Source organism: Oryx dammah, unplaced genomic scaffold (assembly GCF_014754425.2).
Source record: "Oryx dammah isolate SB20612 unplaced genomic scaffold, SCBI_Odam_1.1 HiC_scaffold_14, whole genome shotgun sequence".
In the NCBI taxonomy this organism is placed as follows: Eukaryota; Metazoa; Chordata; class Mammalia; order Artiodactyla; family Bovidae; genus Oryx; species Oryx dammah.
Window position 1 is genome coordinate 44228088 of NW_024070198.1, and position 26385 is coordinate 44254472.

The 26385-nt window shown below is 47.5% G+C and overlaps 1 protein-coding gene across 1 annotated transcript in view; it reads right to left on the reverse strand.

Moving 5' to 3' along the window:
• ADAM12 (ADAM metallopeptidase domain 12) overlaps positions 1-26385 on the reverse strand; it is a 391557-nt gene that overhangs the window by 131946 nt on the left and 233226 nt on the right. Inside the window, exon 4 of the mRNA XM_040254432.1 lies at positions 11940-12018. Coding sequence (XP_040110366.1) covers positions 11940-12018 — 79 coding nt within the window. The remainder of the gene's footprint in view (positions 1-11939; positions 12019-26385) is intronic.

The window sequence follows — 26385 nt, forward strand, 5'->3', positions numbered from 1 at the left end:
GGGTAGAGTTGGGAGTTATAACAATTCTAGAAACATGGGGAGATTGTGCAACTGGAATGCAATGCCCAAGGGCATCAAAGGGGTGTGGTCCCCTCTGCACAGGGTTGGGGTGGGGTTCAGTCCTGGGCACCCAGCAGGCATGTGGGAGCTGAGATGACTCAGAAGGTGAAGCGACCCAGCTGGGGAACCAGCACCACTCAGCTTTCACCTACTCTTTTTGAGGGTCCTATGCCTGAAATCATTTGCTCCCTTTTACAGAACTGTGAAATACTGCTATCAGAAATCAAGTACTGGTTAAAAAATTAAAACCCAATTGGTGACAAAAGTCTATAATGACTGACCTTTGAAACTCCAAACTCATTTATTCTCAGTCTCAATTTACTTTTTAATAGATTACTTATCAAATGTACTTTCAAATTAAATACCCAGAAATATAAGCTCATTAAAGCATGAGCTGAGAACAAATTAGTATAAAATTAATTTCCAGTTCAACAACGAGGATGAAGCATTGCTTATCAAAGAGGAGGGAGCACATCCCAGCTCTTGTACACTGGCCCTTAAACAACTCCAACTCTTAGTGCCAGAGTCCACACCTCATTTCTAGCTCTAACACGGCTTTCTGTTCACCTTCAGACAGTTGACTAGCAAGTCCATCTCTCACTCTTGACTTTTACTAGAACTCCAAATTCCAGATCCTCATGACAATTACAATCTCATGAATTTCTTTTATTAAAACATGATTAACTAAATGTTTAAACAAATGTGATTACATATTTATAAGGTAGTAAGTCATCCTACAGGGCTTCCCTGGTGGAACAGTGGTAAAGAACCCGCCTATCAATGCAGGAGACCTGGGTTCTATCCCTGGGTCGGGAAGATTCCCCTGGAGAGGGAAACAGCCTCTTCAGTATTCTTGCCTGGAAAATCCCATGGACAGAGGAGCCTGGTGGGCTATGGTCCACAGGTTCACAAAGAGTCAGACATGGCTTAACAACTAAACAAGTCATCATACAGATAAACTGACAAACCAGAGAGACAGACACATCACACTAGGTGACACAAAACTGGTTGGGGAATTTGGCTCTGTGGAGTGGAGATTTGGGGGCTTTATGCCCCTTGGCATGGACAGGGAGGCCTGGTGTGCTGCGGTTCATGGGGTTGCAAAGAGTCGGACACGACTGAGTGACAGAACTGAACTGAACTGAACTGATGCCCTTTGGCAGTGGCCCAGGTGGAGGGAAAAGTGCAGACAGCATCACACGGGGGCCAGCAGTGTCCACTCAGCAAGGTTTCCGGGTGAGCGTGTGTTTCCATATCTGAGAGCCAGGCTGCCTCCCTTGGACTGATGCCAGGAGGCAGGAACCAGCCAGGCCTCGTGATTTGCAAACACATGGCCTGTTGGACCCGGATGTAGACACACCTGTGAGGGACACAGGCATCCGTCATGTCTTGTAGGTGCCCCCGGGCCTGGGGGTTCAGCCGATCACAACAATTACCCCTGCAAACCGGCCATTCAGTTGCCTCCAGAGTCAAGCTGTGTGTCTCTTTCTTTCTATCACACTCGTGTCTCTAAAGAACAAGACATCATCCTGTTTGCATAGTCGTCTTGGCCCAGTTCTGCTGATCCAATACATTCTCTTTCTACCAACAAAACATAACACAGAAAATAGTCCCAAACATGCATAACCACAAAATTACATCTTTTCCTCTACAAAACCTCTAACCATGTATTTTATATACTTATTACTTAACCTAATGCATTTCTCCCCCTCCAGTAAAATAAATTCTCCTTCTGTTTAATACTATCAATCAAATATAATAGCAGGGAGGAGGAATATGGGATAAGAAACACTGAGCTTGAAAACAGTAGCCCTCAACTCTATGTAGTATGGGAAGTAAAATAAAAATTCTGTTACCCAACTCTCAGCGGACTAGAAAGAAAGGAATTTTATCTGCTAAATTGCTAACAAAAATGGGCTGATGTGATTAAAAAGGTCCATGGGGTCGCTGAGGGTCAGACACGACTGAGCGGCTTCACTTTCACTTTTCACTTTCATGCATTGGAGAAGGAAATGGCAACCCACTCCAATGTCCTTGTTTGGAGAATCTCAGGGCCAGGGGAGCCTGGTGGGCTGCCGTCTATGGGGTCGCACAGAGTCGGACACGACTGAAGTGACTTAGCAGTAGCAGCAGCAGTGAGCAAACAAATTCCACTAAGGAGTGAGCTGAGCAAAAATTATTTGCAATGTTCTTTCCCTTGGGAACTGGGTAGGGCCTCCCCCGCCACGTGCAATGTGACAAACTGTCTCGATTTAGCGTTTGGATCACACTCTGTTCCACCTGGGAGTGAACTTCCAGCTCTTAAAGGTCGGCCTTCCTTGAACAGATGCGGAAACCGAGGCCCTGACCGGTTAAATAACTGTCTCATGTCACAGAGCTGGTTTGTGGCAGAAGAGGGATGAAAAACCAAGCCTCTCAACCCCAGGCCAGACAGCTTCCCTCCATGTCTTGCTGCTATGAACATGTGCCCTCATGAAGAAAGATGATCCCCTAAATCCACACCTGGATGGAATGCTTTCTCAAGCACAGCAGGGCCTCATCCCCACATCACTCGGGGAATCCGAGGAAAGTCAAGTCATTTCCAAACTCAGCAAGATCTGCAGATGGGAGGGCTCTGACAGTGAGTGAGTGTGTACGCACATGGGCATGTCTGTGTGTGCACAGGTTGCTCCGCTGTGGGCCAGTCTTTCCTCCCTTGCACAGACCTTCAGGCCTCCACAAACCAAGTGTTTGCTTGAGACTAAAACAAGGTGAGAGTGCATTCGAGCAAAGAAAAAGTGACCTCGCAGCCCCATGTGCTTCTGATGTGGCGATATTGTGCTTTCCCCTGGAAGCTTCCCTTGGAGATTCCCAGGTGGCGCTAGTGGTAAAGAACCCGCCTGCTGATGCAGGAGACATAAGACACGCAGGTTTGATCCTTGGATGGGGAAGTCCCTGGAGGAGGGCACGGCAACTTGCTCCAGTGTTCTTGCCTGGAGAATCCCTTGTGGGCTACAGTCCATGGTGTCCCAACGAGGCAGACACGACTGAAGTGACTTAGCATGCATGCTTTCCCCTGAGAGTGTACTGGACAGACTTGAGAAGTCAGCACACCCATGCTCTCTGGCCCATGTCTGCCCCATCTTTAACCATCTCTCCCCTCAGATATAATAATCGCTGCTCCCAGCTCTAAACCATCTCTGCCCCCAACTCTAGCAAGTACCATGTCCATTTAAAAGACTAGGAAGGACCAACCTCAGGGGCCATCACATTCCTGTTTGGTGCAGGAATTCAGCATTAGAGGATGCAGCTTACAAAATTGTGCTCACCATCTTTGAGGCCACCCTGCAAACTCAGCCTGGAAACAGTGAGTCTGCGATAGTGAGAATGCTGAATCGACCTGGAGTCGGAAGTCTTATGGTTTGAGACGCCGCCTCCGTTTCTAATTTGTGAAATGGGATTGACACTTGCTGCCCAGGGTCTTAGGGATCAAATCAACCTATGAAATGTGTGGCACTGTCACCAATCTGGGATCTGACAACATGTACTTAAACCCATTATGCTTTAAGCACTGGGTTCTGCCTGTCTAGTTCCCTCTGTGCTGGACCCCAGGGGCCCAGCATCATTTTGGTGAATGAATGAATAAACACGTGCAGGAGAAGCTGACCCCTGAGAAAGCAGAGGGCGTGATTTTCTCACACTCCTGCACTAGCTCCTAACTCCCAGCTCCCAGCCTTCTTGGCAGTCGTGCAGAACTTTGTGTGGATGAATGAACAGGAGTTGGAGGGCTGTGGCAGGAGGCGGTGTGGAGGAGCTGAGGCCAGTGGCCCCCTCATGGAGACACACCCCCGCAGAGCCCAGTTCCAGGCAGAGCTCAGCTCCGGGCAGAGCTCATGGACCTCTTTATTGCCCACAACTCCCTTTCTCCTTCCATCATCCTGATACCTGAAGGACCTCAGAAGAATAGAAGGTCCAGGGGGGTTAAGAGAGGTTGTGAATCCATCATCAAAGCGGAGCAGTGGACACCACGGGCTTGCTCCTCTAGAAGCCTGACTGTGTGTCTGATTCATGCTCACGTTCCTAGCTGGTTCAAGGCTCGGGCTGAGATTTCAGCCCAGCAGCCTGCCTCCCTGCCTGCAATCCCAACCTCTACATCCACTGCTTCCAGACCGAAGGCTGTCCTAGCCCTCTCTTTCCTGATACCTTTAGAGAAAGAGAGTCAGCACACCTGGGATGCTGGTGGGGACGCAGAGCACTTTCCACACGGATTTGGCTCTGCCATTGCCTAGCTCCTAAAGCATCTTTGTCATGGATTCATTGTGTCACCTGTGGTCAGATGGCATGTTCCTCGAGGATGGGGACCGTGTCCCCTCCATCCTGCACAGCGCTGTGGGGCACTGGGCCTTCCTCAGGTCCCGTGGGCTTCAGAGCAAGGTGCTCAGCAAATTCCCAGAGGGCTCCTGGCCCCTCGCCATATCCCAGGACAGCAGGCGAGCAGAACATCCTCTCCCCTCCCTCAGATGAATGTGCCAGGTCTTTCTTTCCACAGCAAACACCAGCCCATTCATGACGCTGCCTCACTACAGTTTTATAGACCGAATTCCATGACAGAAGCACCACGGCCAGGGGGACACAACAGACCCCTGTGTTTGTACATAGTGGTTAGGAGCTCAGATCCTAGACTCAGGCTGTGTGAATCTGAATCCTTAACTAGCTAGGGGCTTGGTCTGCCTACTGAAGCCCTCTGTGTCTCAGATTATTCAGCTGGGCATACAAATAACATATTGGCAGTGTCAAACAACCAAGGGCACATAACGCCCTTGGCACAATGCCTGGCATAGTGTTGGTGCTTACTCCATGTCACCGTGGGCACTCAAGAACCCTTGTTGTTGAGTGAGTGGTGTGTGAATGAATGAGCGAATTCATGTATGAAAAGGTAGGGCTTGTCACCATCATGGGATTCCCATGGGAAGACTGGTCTCAGAACTTTGGACTTGAGGACTGGGGAGGGATCGAGGAAGCTACCGATGATCGGGGAGGATCAAAATACGAGTGAAACAGGGGATAGCATAAACAGAAGGATGTTCTAGAAGGATCATGTAGGCAGCGGTGGTGGCTGGAATACACATAGGAGAGATGGAAAGCAGAGAGAAATTTCAGGTGGCCAGAACATCTTCCAGTTGAGACGTGAGGAGCTGGGCTGCAGCTGCTGCAGTGTCAGTGGGTCAGGGAGGGGGGTGAGATGGCTGTGAAGGTGGGACATGGTGAGGACCTGAGAGGAGGAGGGAGGGTCTAGTGCCTCAGTCAGCGAGCGGACAGAGCAGCCTTGGAGACACAGGCAAGCCTGGGAGAGCTGATGAATTAGATGTGCGGAGAGTACACACATGGGAGGGAAACGGATTCCATTTTAAATCATTTTTTTAAAGAATTTTATAACAAGCCTAGCTCATTTCCTTATGAGATGGGAATGGTCTCTGTCTTTCCTCCTACCCCCAGAATCATCTTTCACCCTCTTCAGATGTTCTCTAGCTGAGATGAAAAGTGGCTGACTCCCTAATATCCACTTTCAAGCCAATGGTGGAAGATTCTACTCCTTTTGATGGGAAACATTTGCCATGGAAGTGAATGGATGGCACTCAAACAATACTTTGGATCAAAATATGGGATTTCATGCCTTTCTAATGGTTCAGCCTCATCAGTTAACACTGATGGTTCCTTTTTGGATGTTTGTATAGCAAGTGGTTTCATAGATTTTTCCCGTAAGAAATGTATATAACAAATGGAGCCCTTCTGGGTATTGCTCAGGTGCAGAAGCTCAGATCTTTTTCCTTCTCCCAATCCCCATGCCCCTGGCCTCAGCAGCCATCACCTCCTACCCCAGCTCTGGGCTCATCCACGAGAGCCAGCTGCCTGACCTTGCCGAATCTCTGCTCCTGCCCTTCTGATGACCTTCACACTGCAGCCAGTGGTGTCTTCCAAAGCCTATCCCTAGTTATGACAACCCCTGGGTTGACACCTTTTAATAGCTTCCCTGTCTTCCTCTATTGACAACCAGACTGTCCCCTTGGCCTTGAAGTCTTACCTATGGTGACCCCTGTCAAATTACAGGCAATTCCCCACCTCCAGGTAAAACTTGGCATCAGCCAGGAATGTCCTTCCCTTCCCCATCCCCTTGGTTGTGCTTCCTCAACCTTCGGATCTTGGTTGACATGGCCCTTCTTCCATGAAGCCTTCCATGATTCCTTAGACTAGATTAAGCCCTTTAGCCTGTCCTTCGGTGCACTCAGCACAGATTTTATTAATTCAGTCTGTGATTCTTAGAATTATGTCAGTCTCCACCCTCTAGCCCCGTGTGGGTTCTCTTGTCTGTTTTTATTCTCTGTGGCAGTCATGGGGCCTGGCACTGGGAAGGTGCTTTGTTAACATGCACAGAACAGAAGGATGTGTCTGGAACAAAGTGCTGACAACATGTAGGAGACTTTCTGGAGGCCTATTCTGGCCTTCCCCAGAGCTGACTTTTGGGGTGTAAACAGCATAAATGTCACGTGCATTTTCTCCCACAGGCTTTACTAAAAGAGATAGTGTAGGACACAATCTTTCCTTAGGTGTGGCCAGCAAAGGTTTGAGCCACAGAGACAGAAAAGACAAGGGACCAATTCCAAAATTAAATCAGCCACTAGCCTGCCTGTCAACCAGCTTATACTGATTGTTGAGATATTAAACTTAAGAAAGAAAGATGCTAGCCAAAAAGTGGTTCTTATTTTATATATAATTTTAAATTTAGTGAAATTCACTGTGTGCTGACTTGGGGGGAAAGTGGGGTGAGTCAGCACACTTCTTGTTTCCCAGCCTGATTCAACAGAAACAAAACCCCCAAAGCTGCATCCTTGTCTCTCCCTCCACCCCTACGAAAGACAATAGGAGGCTGTGAGCTCCCTGAAAGGGTTTCTGCTGGAAGGACAGGCTGTCGAGGGCTGCGGGTTTTCTTTAAGTAAATGAAACAGTTCACTCATCTTTACAGCAACGTGGCTGACAGCTCAGAACTGTACTCCAAGGAGTGGGGGAAGGTGGCTGTTGGACAAAGGGAGAAGTTATTGTTTTTGTAATTATAAAAGCAACATATGCATATTGTTTCTGGAGGTTTGGACGTGCCATCTCACCCAGCCTCCAGCCGCTTCTCCTATTGTATACAGATTCAGAGTCCAAGGCAGATCAAAATACACTATGAATTTGTGTGTGTGCATGTGTGCGTGTGTGTGTGTATGTGCTCGGTCGTGTTCGACTCTGTGAGACCCCATGGACTGTTGCTCATCAGGCTCCTCTGTCCATGGGATTCTCTAGGCAAGAATACTGGAGTGGGTTGCCGTTTCGTTCTCCAGAGGATCTTCCTGACCTAGTGACTGAATCCCCATCTCTTGCACCTCTTGCACTGGAAGGCGGATTTTTACCACTTGTGTGCCACGCTATGAGATTACCTACCTATGAAAGAGTGGTTTCTGGTACATTCCATCAAAGGACACAACTTAGGTCAGGGCAGAAGTGAGCCTTCCTTCTATCTCTAAGCCTCATCTCCCTACCTTGTTCTTGTTAGCCAAGCCTGGGGGGACCCATCTTGGGGAGGCTGGGGCCGCAGAAGACCATTGCTTGGAATATTCCTCAGAGGGATGGGCCAGGCTTACCCACCCTTAGCTGAGAGAAGACAGTAAGGCTGGCCTCCTGGCCATTCCAAGGCAGGGACCCTACCCCTGCCCCAGTCGGCAGGGACCAGAGGTTGCCAGGGCCTGCCCACTCCTGCCCTCCTGGCCCTGAGAAGATGCTTCCACGGGGAGAAGTGAGGGATTAGGTGCAGGGGGAGGTGTTTTCCTATCTGCACAGTTACCTCATGAAAAGAGGAGGAGGAGGAGAAAGGAACTCCCTCTCCACACCCACTGCACACAACAGTCAAAACAAGTAGGAAACTGGAGCCTTCACCAGACGGAGCCAACCACCATCAATATTCTAGCACCTGCAGTCCAGGGTGCTTTCTGAGATGCCTGGATTTACGGTCACCAGCAAGCCAAGTTCCATATACCCCGGCAGTGGATGGACCCTTGTTGATCAAGTCCCCTACTTCTTCTTCTCTCTTATCACATTTTTCCCAAAAAGAGATAAAAAGACCAAAAATGCCTGAGAATAGGGAATGAGTCAGGGAGCCGGAGATATAAAACAAGAAACTATGAAAATTACCTTGGAAGCATATCTTACAGCTGGAGGATGGTCTGTATTTGACCAGCACTTCCCCCATCATCTACCAGTGAGATTTGGAGGATTCCAGCCTATTGTTAAGTATTTCTAGAATCTCTTTTTTTCTGCTTCTAATTGGAACAACAATTTACTCTGTAAGGAAAGCCATCACGTTAACTCTAAAAGCATATTTTAAATGACATTGTCTTAGGAGACAAAAAGAGAGAGAGAGAGAGAAAGTCAGGTGAATGCACGCCTGTGCATGTTCCATTGCTCAGCTCTTTGGGACCCCATGGATCGTAGCCACAATGGTCCTCTGTCCCTGGGATTTTCCAGGCAAGGATACCGGCGTGGGTTGCCATTTGCCCCTCCCAAGGGAAGTCAGTGCACCAGCAATTACTTATATCTGAGATGGGCCCTCCTCTTTTGTGGTCCCCACCCTTGTTTCAGGCTCATACACCTGTCTCCCCACTGAACACCTTCACTTGACTGTCTCACCACCAACTCAACAGGGACAAACCTGTATTCACGGTGCCCTCTGCCTTCTAAATCCAACAGCTGCTCCTTCGGGATGCCACTGAGAAAACAATTACCCGTCTTAAGCAGGAGGGAGGGCATTGCAGGGGCAGCTTTAGTTTTCTCCCCGCCCCCCACCTTGTGTTTTCACTCTGGAGTTTTTATTGGACCTAGGTTTTGTCCTCTTTAAAATATTTCAGACTTTCCTCCAACTTTTCTATCATCTCGCATTCCTGAAGGTGCTAATTCTCTCCTTCCCCTTGCCACTTACTAATGTTTTTTGCTAATTGTGTGTTCCATCATTTTGACTTTGGGTTATCTTTAATAATATTCTTCTTCCTTTTTGTTTTTGACATGGGAACCTTATGTAATCTGGTTGTAGAAATACCCCTTGGTTCAGTTCAGTCGCTCAGTTGTGTCCAACTCTTTACGACCCCATGGAATGCAGCACTTCAGGCCTCCCTATCCTTTACCATCTCCTGGAGTCTGCTCAAACTCATGTCCATTGAGTCGGTGATGCCATCCAACTATCCCATCCTGTCATCCCCTTCTCCTCCCGCCTTCAATCTTTCCCAGCATCAGGGTCTTTTTCAATGAGTCATTCTTCACATCAGGTGGCCAAAGTATTAGAATTTCAACTTTAGTATCAGTCCTTCCAATGAATATTCAGGACTGATTTCCTTGAGGATTGACTGGTTGGATCTCCTTGCAGTCCAAGGGACTCTCAAGAGTCTTCCCCAACTCTACAGCTCAAAAGCATCAATTCTTTGGTTCTCAGCTTTCTTTACAGTTCAACTCTCACATCCATACATGACTACTGGAAAAACCCATAGCTTTGACTAGACGGACCTTTGTCGGCAAAGTAATGTCTCTGCTTTTTAATATGCTGTCTAGGTTGGTCACAGAAATATCTCTAGAGAACGATTTTCAGCTGGCTTCAGCTTGACCCCAGGGGATGCACCACAGCTGGCCTGGGACCACTTTTGAGGTCAGTACACTGAACGAGAGTCCCATCCCTATGCTGGTTTTAGAATTTGGGTGCCAGTCCACCCTGTTTCAAATGTACATTTTATGAGGCCAGCTGGGCTTTCACTTTCTCTTTTTTTTTTTTATGAAATCGTTGTTCACTCCAGGACACCTGGAGACAATTCTCTCTGTTTCCCCTTCTCTGGACTGGGGTTTTCCTTGTCCTTTTTTTTTTTTTTTTTTTACAGAGGAAGCCCTTGTCTGGGGGCCTAACTTTTGTGGGATTCTCAATGCTTCTCTGATGGCTAAAGAATCCACTTGCAATGCAGGAGACAGAGGAGACGCAGGTTCGATCCCTGGGTCGGGAAGATTCCCTGGAGGAGGAAATGGCAACTCCCTCCAGTGTTCTTGCCTGGAAAAGAGCCACGGACAGAGGAGCCCGGTGGGCTCCAGTCCATGGGGCCACAAAGAGCTGGACGGGACTGAGGGACAGACACCTTCACTTTCGAGTGCAGATGGCCACCTCTCCTGCCCCAAGCCCCAAGCACTGAAGCACTGGGCCTCCTCTCTAAGGCCTGAATAGCACACTGGGGTCCCATGACCTCAGTTCACCAGCCCAGTGCTCTGAGCTTACACCCCTGCTTTGTTTCTTTCTTATTTCTTTTCTTTTTTCTTAACTTTTTATTTTTCACTTGAGTATAGCTGATTAACAATGTTGTGATAGTTTCAGATGGACAGCAAAGGGATTTAACCATACATACACCTGTATCCAATTTCCCCCAAACTCCCCTCATTCCTAGAGATTATCTGACTCTCTCAAGCTTGCTCAGGCATGAATAAAAATTCTTATATGCTTTGTTTTTAACCCAAGATTTTCAGGTGCTTTCTTTGGGCATCATTTCACTCTGTATACTCCTGGAAATCTGAAGGTAACAGTTTGGAAGTGCCAAATACGTGATAAAGAAAAGTGTTGGCATAATGCGGAGAAGGGAGAATTTGCTGCCTATGATGAAAAGCCTTTCAGTTTTTTTTTTGTGTGTGTATCACTCAGTCGTGTCTGACTCTGTGACCCTACGGACTGCAGCCCGCCAGGTTCCTCTGTCCATGGAATTCTCCAGGCAAGAATACTGGAGCCGGTTGCCACGTCCTCCTCCAGGGGATCGTCTCGATTCAGGGATAGACCCACGTCTCCTGCACTGCAGGCAGATTCTTTTCCATCAGAGCCACCAGTTCAGTTCAGTTCAGTCGCTCAGTCGTGTCCGATCTTTGTGACCCCATGGACTGAAGCACGCCAGGCCTCTCTGTCTATCACCGACTCCCGGAGTTCACCCAAAGCCATGTCCATCGAGTTGGTGATGCCATCCAGCCATCTCATCCTCTCTTGTTCCCTTCCCCTCCTGCCCCTAGTCCCTCCCAGCATCAGAGTCTTTTCAAATGAGTCAGCTCTTCGCATCAGGTGGCCAAAGTATTGGAGTTTTGGCTTCAGCACCAGTCCTTCCACTGAACACCCAGGCCTGAGCCACCCAGGGAGCCTAAAATTACTCTTTATAAAACAAACACCCACAGCTCTTTAAACACGTAACCATCAGTCTTCAGAGGCAACAACTCTCTTCAGTGCCCACATTCACACCTGGGGGCTGAGCACAATAGACATTTATTACAGGAATAAACAAAATTAACACCCTAAGTTACACAGAAAACTTCAGATATCAGAAAAGCCAAGAGCTGATAAATGTTGCATACCAGTAACAACCAAGACACAGTATCATAGTGATACGGCGGCTACATTTATGACAGGTTAAGCAGAGTCAGTTTTCCTTTGAATTTCTTTAAGGGTCTTGCAAGTTTAACACTGCCAAGTTCAGCCCAGGGATGACAGCTTTCTGAATCAACTCTCATTTGGGCTCGGTTTCCGGGAAGGATTTCCCTGGCTTAGCATCCCATTGTTATTAGCAGGTGAATTCCATGTCAGTCTGCAATAGAACCGTACCTTCAAGGACTGCCCTGGCACATACTTGGCCAAAGTCAAGTTCTTCTGGAGTTACAATGGAATGGCCAAGCAGTAAGCGATGCCCAAGCTCTTCCAGGGTCTAACGGAAGGATCTGGGCATGTGACTTCGCTGAGGATAAAACAGCTATGGAGTTTAAGCACAGATCTGATTGCACAGTATTATGGCGGTCCAAGCAGGACTTACTGTGTAATTTCGGATGAGAGAGATGTCTGTGCCACCCTGTAGATAGTGGGTTTCTGTGAAACCGCTGGCGATGAGACCTCTGTGGGAAAACAAAAACCACATAAACGTGAGTGTAGATTCGCATTGACATGTTGCTCCTATCTAGGCTGGATGGCGGCAAGGGCCCGACTCCCTCCTCACTGTACAGATGACCCCATGAGGCTCCCTCGGGCCTTCAACCTATTCGGGTTATCCAGAGGAGAGCCAGGAGACTCAGCATGCGCTCTGAACAGCAGCCCCTATGGTACACGTGGTGCCCTCCTCACCGCTCCCATCTCAGTCCTCCAGCACAGGCAGGTGTGTGCACACGCGTGCACACGCACACACGTGCACTCACACATGCAGCATTCTTTTATGAACAGCACATGTAGATTTTTTTGTGTGATGAAAATTCTTAGGATTTACTCTCTTAATAACTTACACATAACATACAGCAGTAGTCATTATAGCTGGCAGAAACTCAGAAGAGGCCCACCCTTCCGAAGTCACATGGCCCCGCTATCTAGAATCAGCAGCTAAGCTCCCCACCGGAAACATAATTTTGGATCCACAATATTGGCCCGCTAATTCTCCCACAGGTGAGGGAGCCAGCTGTCAATATTAAAATGTCAAAGAAGTGTTTCAAACCATGATGAAGTGTTAGAGTGCTGTAGGCAGGGGGGGGAAATGACCTTGGTCAAACTGAAATACTGAATTTCTAAGACGAATTGGTAGAGGGGCAAAAACCTCTCACGGAAACGGCCTGCGGTCTACTAGACCTTCACTGATGGCAGCAAAGCCTGAGCTTGCTCAGGTTTCAAACTATTCTGTGCTTTCTTCTGTCACATGGCATTCTGTCCTTCTCAACATCATCACAACAAGTATTTCCTGTGCAACTACTATGTGCTGGGCACACTGCCTGGTGAGGTGACTGACAGGGCACAGTACAGGCAGGGAGGGCTGTCACAGAGGCAGGAACAGAGTCTTCCTGGCTGAACAGACACACAGAAGGTGGAGCGTAGGGAAAAGGGAAGGCTTTACAGAGAGCAGAGGAGGAGTCCGCAGGCAAAACTGGGCTGGGAGGACAAGGGGGTTCCAGGCAGAGGATGGCAAGGCCAGGAGACCTGAGGGTCTGGAATCTGGGTAGTCAGGTTGGTGGGAGGCAGGGCAAAGCTCTAAACACCTCTGCATTTTATCAGTCTGGGCAGTAATGAGTTGTTGTTGTGAGGTTGTTATGTCATGTCCAGCTCCAATTGCAGTTGGTGATGGACAGGGAAGCCTACAGTCCACGGGGTTGCAAAGAGTTGGACACGACTGAGCAACTGAACTGAACTGAGGCTTCCCTGTCCTTCACTGTCTCCCGGAGCTTGCTCAAACTCATGTCCATTGAGTTAGTGATGCCAGGCAACCATCTCATCCTCTGTCGCCCCCTTCTCCTTTTGCCTTCTCATGAATGGAGAGTGTTTTAAACACTGGACTCTGCAGGAGGTGAGGACACAGTGACGATGCTGTCCGACCCCCCTGTCCAGGGAATGCATGTCACACAGCTCAGTTCTTCCGGGGTCACTCCACCTCCAGCCCCATGATGAACCTGGGACCCAAGCAAACCCATCTCTAGTCTTGTCTGCAGCCTGCCTGGAGCTGGGGAATCTGGAGAAGCAGACTTTCCTCTTTGCTTTCAGAGCTTCACACAAATGCACTCAAGGCTTCCTCTAGCCTGCGCCCTGGGTGCAGGAGGACACGGCCCCAGGAACACCCAGCCGTCACCAGCTCTGACACGGGACAAAAAGCGTGGTCTTCCAAGTGCCTCAGGGGTCCACTTGGCTTCTCCTCCTCCTCAGTCAACCCCTGTCTTTTGCTTCAGCTGGTTCCGGTTGGGATTTACAACTAAAGTCCTAATCAATATTGTTGTTGTTTAGTAGCTAACTCCTATCCGACTCTTTTGTGACCCCATGGACTGTAGCCCACGAGGCTCCTCTGTCCACAGGATTCTCCAGGCAAGAATACGGGGAGGGTTGCCATTTCCTTATTGAACCCATGTCTCTTGCACTGGCAGGCGGATTCTTTACCGCCGAGCCACCAGGGAAGCCTGGCCTGATCAATATGGGAGAAATCAAAGCTGCAATGCTGCAAATTTAATAGATGAGAGGGAGAGTCCTCTTACAAAGTGAGGTCTCTCCAGACTCTCTCCAGCCAAGTCCAGAACTGAGAATCCTCTCCCACTTTTATGCAGGTTTCAATCTCTTTGGGACATGCCTGGTTTAAATCAGCTGGACCTTCACAGTGGGTCAGAGATGTGCTCTACTTAACAGTAAGCCTTTGAGAAGAACGGGCTAGGAATAAAAAACGCCAACCATTTCTCACACTCACTGACAAAGGTCGTGCACGCTCCGCACCCTTACTCGTCCCTCTGCTCAGGAGGAGATCAGCCTCGGTGGAGGAGCCTAACCTCCCTTCTGGCTTCTAGTCTTAAATCTGTATCTTCTCAGCATCCTCCTCTGAGCTGTCACAGGATCCCCAGGGTGGGCTCGCTGCCTGCAGCCCTGCCTGGAGGGTCAGGGGCAGAGGAAGGAGAGGGGCGGGGGAGGTGTTGGGAGTCTGGAGAAGGAGCTGGTGGTCTTCCTTCACGTGGCCAGAGTTCCAGGGATGGGTGGGAGGTTGGTGACCTTGATGGGGCAGCTGGGGGTTGGGGGGGGGTGTGTGGGCCGAGGGGACAGTGACAGGGGAGGTCACAGAAACTTTCCTGAGGGTAGTTCTAAAGGGAACCAGAGAGAAGATGGATGATCTAAAGGGACAGGATGCAGAAATACGGGCAGAGAGGGGCAGGTGGCTGGTGCCTAGAGCACAGGTGTCAGCAAGGACAGAGCCTTCGCCTGTGAGATGGGACCTGTAACAGCCTAGAGGTCTTGGTGATGGAGGGGGCTTGGTTAGCTTCAAGACGGCAGAGGAAGGAGAAAAAGAAAAATTTAATATACTGGAAACTATATTATTATGACTTATATGCTTTACTATTCAATAATCATTTTGCAGTATGCATCTCTCATTCATAATCAAGTAACTCTGTTTCTAACAATGCTGGATGGCCTCTTTTTGGACAAAGGCTTCCCAGGTGGCTCAGTGGTAAAGAATCCACTTGTGACGTAGGAGATACAGGTTTGACCCCTGTGTCTGGAAGATCCCCTGGAGAAGGAAATGGCAACCGACTCCAGTATTCTTGCCTGGGAAATCCCACGGACAGAGGAGCCTGGAGTTGCAAAGAGTCGGACATGACTGAGCAGCTAAACCATCACCACCACCTTTTGGACAAATCAAGGTATATGAATACCTAATGCTAAGAACTCCTGGAGAAGGCAACGGCAACCCACTCCAGTATTCTTGCCTGGAATATCTCATGGATGGAGGAGCCTGGTAGGCTACAGTCCATGGGGTTGCAAAGAGTTGGACATGACTGAGCGACTTCAATTTCTAATGCTAAGAAGAGTAACACAGAGAGGAGGAATTTGTAGAGCAAAGAGATAATTTCAAGGCTTTCCAACTGAAAGATGGATGTCCAAGGAGATCGTTCCCTTCATGGGTAAGAAATACAGAAAATCTGTCTAGAAAACCGGGGGTTGGAGAAAATGAGTTTCGGGTCAACGGCAGTCAGCAAACTGGTGGATGAGAAGAATGTGGGGCTTTAACAACAGTAAAGTGAATGATGAGGTTTTAAAATGTGACTTGATCCCATAATACAAAGATGCATGAGTATTTCTGCCTAAAGACTCACTATTTTTCATTGTATCCAAATGCCACTTAAACAGAAACACAAGAACCATCACATTTTGAGTCTAGCAGGTTCCTAAGTTCTCTCCTGTGTCTCCTTGTATTGACAGAGGGGAAAATGGGGATGGTCTGAGCATGTCCCCCTATAGCTAAGACACTGAAGGACATTCCCCTTTTTGAGTAGAGTCTGAAAGGGGAACATGGGCTTGCAGCTGAGACACACCGACACCACTGTGAATATCGTGTCTTCCCTGGCGCAGCCTGGGGAGAATAGAGGCTTGGACTCTCCTGCAGCAACCCGGGCGTGGAGAGCTCAGAAAACCCAGAGCTTTCTCTGGCCTCAGTTTCCCATAAGGGACAAGGACATGAGACGGGAGAGAAGCCAGATGGCCTGGCCACCGAGGCTGAGGCTCGTCCTCTGGGCCTGGGAACTGGGAGTCCGTGGCCTACACACCATGTATCAGAACCCACCCATCTCGCTCTGATATTGTCTCAGTGCCAGACGGTCCAGCCCCCAGCCCCCAGGTTGTGAGGTGCCCAGGGCAGTGACACGGTCCTGGTCCCACTTGGGGGGGGTCACACCACTGCCCTGTGGGGAACCCTTGAGTGGCTCCCCACCTGCCTGGGATGCAATCTCAAAGCTTTCCATGGCCTCCCAGCCACTCACAACCTCACCTTCCCAATGCATCACACCTGTCTTCCCTGTGGCTCATTCTCCTCCAGGCAGCATGCCTTCTGCCTCTTTCTAGAACATTCCATACCCTCTTCCACTTAGGGTCCTTGCATTTTCTCTGCCATGCACCTGGAACATTCTCCACCTGGCTCTTTACGGGGCCGGCTGCTTTCTGTCCTACAGGTATGAGTTTAACCATCTTTGCAGATGGCCCTTTCCAGATGATCTTATCTAGAGTAGGCTCCACCATCCATTTTCCCCACATCATAGAACTCCTTCACTTTCCTATCTTGTTGATTCATCTGTTTATTTATTTGCCTATATTCCCTCAAGAATTTAAGCCACCAGAAGGCTCTTTGCACTTTGTGGCCCCACCCCCAGCCCAGGCACTGTGCTAAGCCCTTTATGTGAACCAGTGAACTTGCTCAGTCATGTCCGACTCTTTGCAACCCCATGGACTGTAGCCTACCAGACTCCTCCATCCATGGAATTTTCCAGGCAAGAGTACTGGAGTGGGTTGCTATTTCCATCTCCAGAGGATCTTCCCCACCCAGGGATCAAACTTAGGTCTCCCGCATTACAGGCAGACACTTCACCATCTGAACCACCAGGGAAGCCCCTAGGGACTATTTTATCCCAATTTAAACAAGGATGCCAAGAGACAGGAGGTTAGCTGACCTGCCCAAGGTCACACTGCACAGGGCAGCATCCCGATGCTTTTGCTTCAGAACCTGCTCTCTTAACCTCTATGTGGCACTGCCTTTCCCAGAGGTCAAGAGATAATTGCCGAGCACCTGTTGTACATGCTGTGCCAAAGTGTTGGCTGAATACACGCTGAGCAGAATAAGGGATGGATGGAAGCAGGGACAGATGTGTGGATGACTGGATCCGAGGGGAACGCTGAAGGCACGTTCTCTTTCTAAGGTCGTCCCTTCCCAGGTGGCCCTAGTGGTAAAGAATCTGCCTACTAATGCAGGAGACATAAGAGATGTGGGCTCGATCCCTGGGTTGCGAAGATGCCCTGGAGGAGGGCATGGCAACCCACTCCAGTACTCTTGCCTGGAAAATTCCCTGGAGAGGAGCCTGGCGGGCTATAGTCCATGGGGTTGCCAAGTGTCAGACATGACACTCCCTCTCAACCCCAGTAACACCTGACTCTCATCCCTCTTAGGTACCGTGACCCACCAAGGAGCCACGAAGAAACTGGGAAATCACTCAGGTGAAGCTTTCTGAGATGCATGTTTAATTTAAAAGGGCCTGGAAGTCCAACATCCCTGGAGAAAGCCAAGAGGAGTGGATGGACAATGGCCATATTGGAAATGTGACAGTAGTGCGCCCATTTCCCTTAGATTTCCCCAAGGAGAAAATCCAATTAGATGGATTCTGGATGTCAGCAAATGGAGACAGAAGGTGAATGCATAATTTCATGAGAACATTCTTTTTCTCTGCTTATTAGATTAGCTGATCTAACGAGGCATTCTGTTCCTCTGTACACCAGAAAATAAAATGCCAGGAGTTGATTTTGCTGTTTTCCATTTGTTTTGTTGTTACAAATGGCACCTCAATATTCTCTCGTTTAACCAACATTTATTGTGCTGGACATTGGGCATAAGACCCCAAGAGCTTACCATCGGGTGGAGGACAGACCCAAAGAGTGGTCAGAGCCCTGTGATAGAGATACACCCAAAGCATTTTGGGAATTCAAGGAAAGGCTTCCAGCCCAGGGCGAGGTGGTACCCAAGTGAGTCATGGGAGATGGCGAAGAAGGAGTCAGGTTGAGAGGGGTTAGTGAGGTGGGAAGGATAAAAGAGAATATTCCCAATAAAGTTACTGCACCCTCAAAGGCAGGGAGGTCTGGAGGGTAGGGAAACAGCATGCCAGTGGGGGCTGGGTGCAGGAGGGTAAGACTCGATGGAACCCCAAGTTGTTGAGGTGCAGAGTGTGAGGTAAGGGGATGTGCTGTTGTTCAGATCAGCAGGTTGGGAACAAGTGTCACTGACGTCATGCCATGCAAAGCATGCATGCGTGCAGTCACTTCAGTGACGTCTGACTCTCTGCGTCCCCGTGGACTATAGCCCACCAGGCTCCTCTGTCCATGGGATTCTCCAGGCAAGAATACTGGAGTGAGTTGCCATGCCCTCCTCCAGGGGATCTTCCCAACCCAGAGATTGAACCTGCATCTCTTATGTCTCCTGCATGGGCAGGCAGGTTCTTTACCACTAGTGCCACCTGGGAAGCCCCCACTATGCACTAAGGAACCATTAAATGAGGCAGAGATCTGAGCAGATAAAAGCTTTGGAGCTAAAGGCCACTCTGATAGTCGTTTAAGTAAAACTCTGAGGGGGAAGAGACCACCAGGCACAGGAAGGGTAACTAAGAGGCTGGCGGGAATCTCTGAGCAAAGAGGGGCCAGACCAGGACAGGAGCCTTTGGGGTGGGATCAGGAGACAGGCAGAATTAGGAACCTCACTTGTCAGCTGAGACGGGTGAGTCCCAAGGGAGGAAAAGGAGAGGATGAATTCAGCCTTGAGCCTGTGTTGAGTGCAAGGGGCCTGAGGTCAGTCTCTATCTTCCAGTTAGCAGCTGACTCAGAGCCTCAGGTGCAGGAAGTGGCTTGGAGTGAAGATGGAGAGGCAGACCTTCAGGCAGCACATGCTTGCTTTCTATGAGGACAAGTAAAATCTTGCCCTTTCCAGCTGAGTACAGTGTTTGCTGATGTCAGAGTCTTTGGTGGTAGATAGGGCTGAAAAACGATCATTTAGTATTTACAGTAAAACGTTATGATGTAGATACATACATTATGATTTTATACATACCTCCTTTTAAAATTTGTTGCATTTCTGAAATGATTTCTGTATTGAAATAAAAACCATTACTCCCAAATTGCTTTTCTGGGGGATCAATATTGGAAATGATCCTACTCTAAATTGACCATTATATAATTTAGCTACATCGTTTAAATGAGATGGATTTCACCAAAATGACATAGTTTATTCCCCAAAGCATAGGAAAGCAAGAAGAAACACCTGCTCACTTTTCCCTCTGTGACGGGGGCTCTTTCTGGAGACCCCCGCTTTGGAGTGTGAGTTAACCTCTCCCTTGCGTTCTGCCAACATTCTGCTGCAGGATTTTCCCTGTTCTATTCTGTTTCCTGTTGACTTGTCTTCTCCCATACTGAGTTAAGGGACAAAAGCTACCTTCCTAAGCCTAGCATAATGCCCTGTTGTTTTCGTTTAGTTGCTTTTTAGTTGTTGTTTAGCTCTTGTTGTTGCTGTTTAGTTGTTTAAGTCGTGACTGAAACCCACCAGGCTCCTCTGTCCATGAGATTTCCCAGGCAAGAATCCTGGAGTGGGTTGCCATTTCCTCCTCCAGGGGATCTTCCCAATCCAGGGATTGAACCCATGTCTCCTGCGTTGGCAGGTGGGTTCTTTACCACTGAACCACCAGGGAAGTCCAATATAATGCAAAAGCTTAGTCAATAAATCTCTCTCTTTAGTCGCTAAGTCATGTCCGACTCTTGGGACCCCATGGACTGTAGCCTGCCAGGCTCCTCTGTCCATGGGATTCTCCAGAACCCCAGAATTTTTAAGAATACGGGAGTGGGTTTAGAGGGCACAAACAGAATCACCATCACAGAAAATACACGAAGAGCTGACTCATTGGAAAAGACCCTGATGCTGGGAAAGACTGAAGGCAGGAGGAGAAGGGGATGACAGAGGATGAGATGGTTGGATGGCATCACTGACTCAATGGACATGAGTTTGGGTGAACTCTGAGAGCTGGTGATGGACAGGGAAGCCTCGTGTGCTGCAGTCCATGGGGTTGCAAAGAGTCGGACACGACTGAGCGACTGAACTGATCACAGGAAAGCAACCCAGTTTGGATAGAATGTAGTCAAACTAATTGGATCAGTAAAAGAATAAAATAAATGTCTTTCTTTTTTATTTCTTACTTCTTTTTTTGGTTCGGAAATGTTATCACGGACCGTGCAGGGGGCCTGCAGGGTGGCAACAATCACATTCCCGTCCTTGTTATTTCAAGGGTTCCAAACGCTGTCAGGCCGTCAAGACCCACCCTGACAACGTGGCATCAATGTTAGAACTGCTTAAATGACAGAAACAGGGAAAGGAGAGGTTAGAAATTGGCATCAATTCCTCTGAATACGAAAATCTCATTGATGACAGGTCATCTTTTTCCTGTTATTTCTTTGAAGATGATGCGAATGGTGTGTGGGTTTAATTATTCTATGCAGCATATTCAAGCCAAAGCATCATAAGACAGTGCTTGTTTGTCAATGAACACCAGAAGGCACTTCAGTCACTCTCTGCAAGGAAATCACACAAACACTGGAGGCTTCAGTGATCTTCCTAGTGAAACCCATTTGGTATTCAAAGGATCCAGTCCAGTTTTCTCCTGAAGATTTACGCCACCGCAAGTTATTATTCCACAAATTACAAAATCATTCATATATAAATTTGGGTAATGGTTTTCTTTTATGAGAATTTGGAAATACAGCTCCAAAGACTTTCACATGGCTTGGAGCATTAATAAAATGCATCGTACAATAAAAATCATAATTAAAACTCACAATCAGGGTTTTCTGAGTTGCTAAAAAGAATATCTTTTATTGAAAAATTACCTATTCCTCAACCAGAGCTAAAGTAAATACAGAGAAGAGATTGAGGAAAAAAGCCAGTATGTATTCAGATAGGATTCTGGATTCTTCTACACCCTGGAAGAACTTGCTCTGGTTTTTAGTGAACAGTCTGTCTAGATGGGCTGGAATCATGGGGCTCAAGGCTGATGTCATTAGATCTTAGGGACGATTTTTAAAACAACTTAAAAAAAATCCTTTGGCATGTGGGATCTTAGTTCCCTGAGTAGGGATTGAACTTGTGCCCCTTGCATTGGCAGCCTGAAGCCCTAACCACTGGGCCACCAGAGAAGTCCCCTCTGGATGATTTTATGGCAAGATCAGACCACTGAGCAATCCTCTATAAAGATAGCGCATTGAGGTAAGAAATAATAGGAGGAAACCGAAACTAAGGGAAAGACTCAGAGACCTGGTATTTACCACACCTGAGCTTTGCCTGAATTTCTTTCGGAACGTAATCTTTGTACATATTTATGATTTTTGTTTTCCTTACGGGAAGAGTTAAATAACGTGTGCTCTGGCTTCACGATTTAGGGCTGAAGCAAGGTACCACCACCAACATTATCCATGTCCTGTTATCTTCATCAGCGTGTACATCTCCCCTCTAACACTGCTGTTTGCTGGCTCACTGTATCGTGTGGCAGGCCACCTGCTTGTCAAGCGTACTTTCTTACTTTTCTTGGCAGAGGCCTGGTGGTATAGGGACCACTATCAACTGCCTAACAAAGAAGAGGAAAACGCTCACAGAGAGTAACGACTTGTCCAAAGCCACACAGCCATGCCTGTAGAGACTGAACTTGAGTCTGTTTGGCTCCAAAGCTACCCTCATCCTAACCACTGGCCAACACTGCCTTGCCAGGAAGACATAATTCTGACAGCCTGAAAAACAAGCAGCAGCAAATTATATTCCCTCTTTTTCTGAAATCATGTTTTCCACAGTGCTAAATGGGGCTTATCCTGTTTCACTTAGCACTCAATTCAATTTAGCTATAAACGTCAAATTATTTTTGGTTACAATTTTGGCATTTGGGATCCTAACGATTTAGAACTGTACATCTGTATGAACAGTGAAGCATTTATATAAGGTTTTCTTTTGTTATTTTTCATTTGCTAAGAGACTCAAAATGATGAAAACAATTTTTTTCCCCTGGAATTAAAAAAGAAAAGTTTCCTCTCTCCCGCTCTCTCTCATTTAGTTTCACAAACGATAATAAATAAAACTGTTGATACAGCATTTTAGAAACTGTAGGGGACAATTCGACTTTCTGCAAAATAATTTCATACTATACTGCGTCTCATTTTAAGTCACAAGTACACAGAATTTTGGATCCAGTCCTGTGGCCCTGATGCTGAAGTATTCATGTTGCCGTCCGCGATATTTACGACTACTCAGAAGACCCTCTCCATTTATGAAGTGAACAAATCACATGTGCCGCTGCGGACAGTTGTAGAATCAGGAGAAATCTCTTTAAGAACAGCAGGACTGATTTGCCAACTGTGTTTTCCAGCTGGAACATGAAAGCAGGTGAAAAATGGTGGGCTCCTGTCGTTACAACTCCACAGCTGGCATTTTACATGGGCCTAAGGCTTTTAGGGCTGCTTTTCCCCCTTTTAAATGACCAACTGCAGCTCAGAAGTCTTTGGACTGTGGGCTTACAACTGTTTTTTTTTTTTTTTTTTCTTTTGCCTACATCATCTAGCTTTTGAGATATTAGTTCCCTGACCAAGGACTGAACCTGGGCCCATGGCAGTGAAAGTGCTGAGCCCTAACTACTGGACCACCAGAGAATTCCCTGTTTTAGGCTGTTCTTGATGTGATAAGCCTGTCTGCATAGTATGAGATTTGTTGAGCTTAATTAACACATTTTTAGAAATATAGGGCTATAAAAATAGGAAAAGTTGAAAATTAAATAAACTATTATTTTCACAGGTAAATAAAGCCCACATCCACTTTTCTCAGAAAGGACTGTGAGAGTAGATTCTATAGCTTCCATTTCACTCTTCAACATCACTGCCAACATAGGTAAAACAGCTGTTCTTTTTAAGCTTAAGAATTTGCTTCTTCCTTTTGAAAAATACCAGTTGGCTGTAACAGCAGCAGAAGAAGCTTGTATTTGATTGAACGCTTATGAAGCAAAAGTCCTTCATAGAAATTGTTATTTAACTTTGACAACAGCTATAGTCAGTAGGTGTCTGTTTTGAGATGAGGAACCTAGGCTCAGAGAGCTTAAGTGACTTATGCATGGTGGCTAAGTTACTACCATGAAGGTAGTCTAACTTCACCATCCAAGCTCTTCCCTACAACTTAATACAATTTCTCCTCTTCCCTCATCTTACATTTGCCCTTTCTGCTCATCTCCTCTTAAATGAGCACTATATTTAATGTGGCAGTACTTGACTTTGAAAACAATTAGAAATTATAGCTTGGATCGGGTGGGTCTTTCCATTTCCCATTTATTGCCATGGCTTTGGAATGGAAAGGAGCACTCAGGAATGATCTGAATCAGGGTTCTGTTCACCTCTAGCCTGAGGAACAATCGTCACCTAAGTGTGGTGACTTATGGGTACCGGTGTAGTGAAGGTTGACACTATTCCATAGAGAGGTGGATGGAGATTTCAGTAGCACAGGTGAATGGAGAATCAAGCCCATTCATGTTGATTACTGGTGCTATCACTTGAAAATAATCAAGTAGGTTTGACACCAGAAGCCAAGTCAACTTTACTCATTTCCTAACTGCCCCTCTTTCCCTAAACGAAGTGGCATTTATGAGCTGCTACTCGCCAACTCCCATATGGTCTACAATGTGCAGAGACATTGTCACAACCAGTACTTCATAAACGTTTACAAGAACAGCGCAAGGTTGGCATTCTGGCTACTTCATAGATGTAGAAACTGAGGCTCAGAGGTGTTAAGACATTTGTCCAGGGTCACAGAGCTACTAGTGGCAGGAGACTGAGGTTGTTAGATGCTAACATACCTTACGCCCAGCCCAGGGCCATCACTTGTACGTGGACACAAAGGCTGCCCTCTCCTCCAGCAAAATTCTTGGTTGGTCATTTGAAGGAATGCTTTTACCCAATTGAATAACTGAAGGGTGGGCACAAGAGGCGTAAAGCTGAGAGAAGAGTCCCCCGCTGGGGTCAGTACTAAAGGGTTGGCGTGGGGTCTTCCTTAATCAGTTTTGAGGCTCCAGCCTCTGGGTCAGTTCCTGCTTCCAAAAGGCTTTCAGTCAATATCTTAGGACAAACTTAGGCTGATATATTTTCAAGTAATAAAAAAAAATTGACGGTAGACAAATCTACCTTCAAAATACATCTCTGACAGCAGGATTACCATAGTGGTTGAGAGCAAATATGGCTCTACCATTTTCTTCTCTGGTGACCTTGAGCAGAAAGTTTGACCTGGTTGTACTGCCATTTCCTCACCTAAAAAGGGAAGAGGGACTCGCTGGTGCTCCAGTGGTTAAGACTCTGTGCTTCCACTGGAGAAGGGACAGGTTCGACCCCTGGTTGGGGAACTAAGATCTGGCATGCTATGCAATGTGGCCAAAAAAATAAATAAAACAGGGATACTAGGATCTTCTCATAGGGTTTCTGTGAAGATAATATACATTAAACACTTATAAACATGTTCTCAAAGAACATGAGCAATTGTTTTTATTAAACCTGTTGGCTTCCATCCACCTTACCTCCCATCTTCCTGGTCCATCACCATCTCCCTCACCTGCCCTTCTGGGAAGGCCTGTATGCCAGCCTCCTGCTTTTGCTCCTACCCCGCTCCCATCCAGTATTGGCCAAAGTGAGCCAGAGTGTCAGGTTTTTGAAAACAAAAAAATCAGACCACATCACTCTGTCACTTAAAACCACACACGCAGCTTCTTCTAGAACCCAGAATCAATTTCAACTTCCATAGCATGGACTGGCCCCCACACCCCCTCACCCCTCCAGGTCCAACTCACTTCACTTCTTTCCTTCTTACCTTGGTCTGGAACATTCTTCCCTCTTTCTCTGCTGGGCCAGCAACTAGTAGCCCTCACCCTAAGCGGCGCTTTCTGGAGCAGAGTTCCCAGCCTGACCCTTCCTATATCTGGTCTCCTCTGTTCCCCCACCCCCCTACCCCCAGGCAGGATCTCACTCTGATTCTGTGCTCATCACATTTATTGCTCATTTGCTCTGTGAGCTGTTTGAGACATGTATCCCCCATTAGGGAAAGGGCCTCATCCATCTTGGCTCAGATGGTAAAGAACCCGCCTGCTATGCAGGAGACCTGAGTTCGATCCTGGGGTTGGGATGATTCCCTGGAGAAGGAAATGGCAACACAATCCAGTATTCTTGGCTGGAAAACTCCACGGAAAGAGGAGTCTGGTGAGCTATAGTCCATGGGGTCGCAAAGAGTCAGACACGACTGAGCGACTTATGCAGGGACACTCAGTCTGTCTGATCCCCTTTGTATCCTCAGCCCTGGACTTGGGCTTGGAACCTAGTTACTGTTGTTCAGTTGCTCAGTTGTGTCCGACTCCTTGTGACCCTGTGGCCTGCAGCACGCTAGGCTTCCCAGTAGGTGCTCAATAAGGCACTTTTGGAAGGAATGTAAATATCAAGAATGAGAAAAATACATTGGAGGCACTCAGAAACAATATTGAGTCATTACTGAACTGCTGCTCTTTGGGGGTATAAGAAAGTGTTTCTTCCTGCTTCAAAAACCAAGAACCAAAGACCACTACCACCACCACCCAAAACATACACACACACACACACACACACACACACACACACAATCTCACTGATAAAAGATACTTTGACCCTTAAACGTTCTGCCACCTAGCAGAGATCTGGCCTTTGCTTCACACTGTGAAACAAAGAAAATACTTAATTTATTTTTTTCCAAAGAGCATTTTCTCAATTTCCAGCTTTTAAAAAAGTCTAGTCAGATTATTCAGACCACCAATGAAAACTCCCTTAAATAGATGGGCATACAACTTTAAACCCGAGAAGCAAGATGGCCAGTCTGCCTGGACCCCCAGAGCAGCCAATACTTGAGGGGCTGCGGGAGTTACTTTGCTGAAGTCCAGCCAGGCTGCAGGTCTGATGACCTGGGAACCTGCTCTACAGAAATCTGGATGCCGTTCAGCCTGTTTTCCGCACCCACATCGCTCAAGGAGGAACTTTATTAATTGTTGCTCTGGGGCAAAAGAGGGGATGTTCTTGGCCTCGGGATGTTCTGGCGGAAGCCAGCCCGCCAGCTCCCAGGCAGACCTGCCGAGCAGCCAGCTGGGCTCACTTCAACACTGACCTGCACTGAACCAAACTCACAGAGTGTGTGTTCGATCCAATGTGTT